The following is a 4,102-nucleotide window of genomic DNA, read 5'->3' as shown; positions in this document are numbered from 1 at the left end:
CACACACACACACACACACACACACACACACACACACACACACACACACACACACACACAGGCGCGCGCTACAGAGCTTTTAATATTATATATACAAATATGCATATAACATTTTTAATCGATTACACTTAACCTTCAATACACATAACCGTCAAACACGCTATGACAGCTGCTCACGAAGTGAGCGCAGCGAGAGAATCAAATCGACACGACATCCGCTCACGACACGAAGTTACGCACGCGATAAGATCGAGCTCCAACAATCAATCCGCATCGCGGAAAAGAGGCAACAATGAATTCGACTATCGATTTAACGTCTCAATTTTATAATAGGAGTATTTTCATCTTCAATTCTTCATGATTATTACATCTTTTTTTCTGAATATGGTATAAAATATTTCAAACACCTATATGAAGATTAAAATTTTAATTTCAATAATGTCAGTGCGGCCGAATTATTTATTGCCACAATAAATATGAGATGAATACATAAATAAATAATCTGCAATGAGCCTTTACATATAATTTATATCGCAATGTCGAGAGAATGCTCATTAATTCTTTTTCCTTTTTTTACACAGAGAGCTTGCACAACGGAGGCAAGATGAACAGTCTTGCTCGATCGAATGCCAGTATTTACGGCACGAAAGATGATCTTTACGACAGACTGAAGCGTCACGCGTATACCGGTAAAAAAGGTACAATCCCGCAACTACCCTCGTAATCATATTAATCAACGTCGGCTCATCATACGTGCAGCCATCCGAAAATTACTGCCAACAGGATCGAATGCAACAAAGTCACGCGCACGACCGCATACTTATTTATTAATTAATTTAAGCCTATGTATTACTCCCTTCGTCTATTTACTATCATTAGAACACGTAACAAATTTCCGCTCCACTTGATTTAACAGCAGATTGGAAAACGTCAGCGCGCTATCTCAGAAACGTCTCCGAGCGTGCGGCGCAGCAAATAACATTACGAAATATCCATTTTGCAGATAAGAGTGACAGCGACAGCGAAGGCCAGTGACCGGGTAGAACAATGACTTTCACGCCAACGTAGAATACGAAAAAGCGGGAGATATCAGTGTAATCAGACGGAGCGACGACAGTATCTCATCCTTCGAGCGACGTCGTCGTCGTTGCTCCCCAACCGATCGACGGATCTTATTATTTATTACATTACCATTCTGTACGACGTCGCGCGAGATCTGCGATCTTTCTAATCGTGCGACCGAATATGAAGAGAGAGAGAGAGAGAGAGAGAGGGAGGGAGGGAGGGAGAGAGAAAAAGAAAGAGAAAAACGAAAGAGGCCCGATCGAAATCGCGAGATCTCGCGTCGACGCAAGAGATGCGCTTCGATCGACAACTGGCGAGCGACGCAAGCGCAAGAGTCCTGGAACGACGATCGGCAGACCATGCACCGATTGTCGCTTCGGCACGCGTCCGGCAAATTTGAGCCACGCCGGAGAACCGCAAAAGAGAGAAAAAATGAAATGGAATCCGTCTTTCGAAGTGAAATTCGATGCGTGTTCAATGATTAAAGAAACGCGCGAGGTTGTATTTTTTTGTAATTTAATAGAACGCTAAGAATCCCAGTCCCAACACCACCACATCACCCCATCCCCCTCTTTTTATTAACTCATACCAATCGACGGTGCGTACATGAGAGAAACTGTGTGCTTGTATGTTAATATAACTATATACGTGGATTTATATTTTGTTACTCGGAAGGTATACGCATCACGTTGTAATATAATAGTGTGCGACAAGCGCAACGGAGAAGTTTGACGAGATTTCAAGTTTGATTTCGACAACTGGAAGACAAAAAGTTAAAGAGCCAGGAGGGAAGTCTCGTGAAAAACCCCGCGACGCCGAGAAGACCACGTTCATTCGCGATGACCAAAAAACATTAAACATTCACATTCAGTGTACTCTTTCACGCGACGACATCTCTGTAAAAAAAAGTAAGGGAATGTGTAGAGTCGCCTAGTGTGACAAACGATATGACCTCTGTGCCTGCGCGGCGAGCGTGTACCAAACGATGCCTACCACGCTGTTTTCCATTTATGTTGTAAAAACTTTAACAAATAGTTGTTTTTTTATTAATAAAATGTATTTCAATACCTCCTGCAGTATTTTTTTCCATTGCACTCCTATTCTTATAATTTATTTTATTTATACTGTTTACCTTATTAACATATATGTATTTTACTTGTGATTGTGTATTTCAAATTCTTAGTATATAGGGTAGGCCATTTTAATCAATACGCGAATATCTCATTAGGTAAGCAAGATAGCGAAAAATATTTCAGATCAAAGTTGTATGACTTTGAGGGAATATAAGATAGTGTCATTAGTTTGACCTTGAATAGTTGCTTGAAGGTCACGTAAAGGTTACCTTCAATTTCTTAAATGGATACCCTTATTTTTTATTGCATATTCTTGTAGCGTACCTCGAGGGCTTTCCAAAACACTATAATAAAATATTTTTTCATCAAGTACTTTTTTAGTTTTGATGCTCGAAAGTTACAGTACCTCTGGCATTTAACATTATCCAAGATGTCCGACCGACAGCTAAAATCTCTTAAATGTTGTTTAAGGTCATGAACTAGATAACATTTGTTAAGATCAAGGCCATTGGAGATTGTTCTCCTTATTTTCATTTTTACACTAAAAATTCATTTTAACGTAAAAATGAAAGTAAAATATACAACTTCCAATGACCTTAATTTTGATAAATACTATCCAGTTCATGGTCCTAAACAACATTTAAGAGATTTTAGCTATCGGTCGGACATCTTGGATAATGTTAAATGCCGGAGGTACTGTAACTTTCGAGCATCATAACTAAAAAAGTACTTTTGATGAAAAAATATTTTATTATAATGTTTTAGAAAGCTGTCGAGGTAAGGTACAAGAATATCCAATGAAAAATAGGGGTTCCCATTTAAGAAATTGAAGGTGACCTTCACGTGACCTTCAAGCAACTATTCAAGGTCAAACTAATGACACCATCTTATGTTCTCCCTCAAAGTCAACAACTTTGGTCTGAAACATTTTTCGCTATCTTGCTTATCTGACGAGATATTCGCGTGTATTGATTAAAATGGCCTACCCTGTATTAAAATAGTATCGATTTTTAATGTCTTTTCAAACTTTTTATTTCCGTTAACTGTTTTATCCGCTTTTATTAGATTTACTTTGTACATTTTATGCTTAAGATCGAGCTGTATTATTCAACTGAGACATATGTGACGTAATTTTATCTGTTACATTTTATGCATAAATCAAATATAAAAACTATTTCTATTTTAATTTATATAATATAACTGATGGACCCTTATAGCTTAGTACCGACAATGGTTTACTTGCTATTTGTGGATAATTACCACAGACTTGGTAATTACACGGTGAATTGAGCAGATAACACTAATGAGTTATGCAGGCTGTCCGTCTGACTCGATTACATCAGTTTATTGCTCAATTTGTTCATTCTGTTTTCAAATTATCAGTATAGCAAAATGTGGAACGTCATGGTTGTGATATAAAAATTTCATCGGTTATGTGTGTGTGTTATAAGTAATTGCTTTCTCTGACTCTGCCAGGAGATAATTATTAATTTCTGTAATTTATTATATATTACTATAGCTCCGTATTGATACTTTATAACACCATATTTAGTTTATATTTTTGTCACAACGTTTCGTTTATAATAAAAAAGAGGAAACTTTTTCTAAAAATCAATATGACCAACCATATATATAGGCATACGATTGTACACACATGTATTATAAGGTTTTTTTTTATTATTTTTATTATTTCAGACATAAATTCTAATTAAACAGCTACTAAACGTCGTGGAGATAAGTATGAGTAAGTAAGTAAATAAAGTAGAGTTAATTATTTGAAAAATTCTTTATATATGTCCATAGATATGTCAATTATATTAAAAAAAACTTATAATCTTTTATAAAAATAACATTAAAAATTATTTTATTTTTCATTTTTCTAATACATTTTTACGAAAAGAAAAAAGACAGACGGATTTGTGTGTGTGTGTGTGTGTGTGTGTGTGTGTGTGTGTGTGTGTGTG

At 36.2% G+C, this 4,102-nt stretch overlaps 1 protein-coding gene across 1 annotated transcript in view; it reads left to right on the top strand.

Moving 5' to 3' along the window:
• The window catches only part of uif (sushi, von Willebrand factor type A, EGF and pentraxin domain-containing protein uif), a 68,846-nt gene extending 66,714 nt beyond the window's left edge, over positions 1 to 2,132 (top strand). The window contains 2 exon segments of the mRNA XM_018455657.1: positions 582 to 698; positions 1,004 to 2,132. Of these exon segments, the coding sequence (XP_018311159.1) occupies positions 582 to 698; positions 1,004 to 1,035 (149 nt within the window). The 3' untranslated portion in view covers positions 1,036 to 2,132.
• Positions 2,133 to 4,102: the final 1,970 nt, after the last annotated feature.

This window comes from Mycetomoellerius zeteki, unplaced genomic scaffold, assembly GCF_001594055.1.
Source record: "Mycetomoellerius zeteki isolate Tzet28-1 unplaced genomic scaffold, Tzet1.0 scaffold50, whole genome shotgun sequence".
NCBI classification, from domain to species: domain Eukaryota; kingdom Metazoa; phylum Arthropoda; class Insecta; order Hymenoptera; family Formicidae; genus Mycetomoellerius; species Mycetomoellerius zeteki.
The sequence above is the reverse complement of the archived record's forward strand: the minus strand, read 5'-3'. Positions and strand labels throughout refer to the sequence as shown.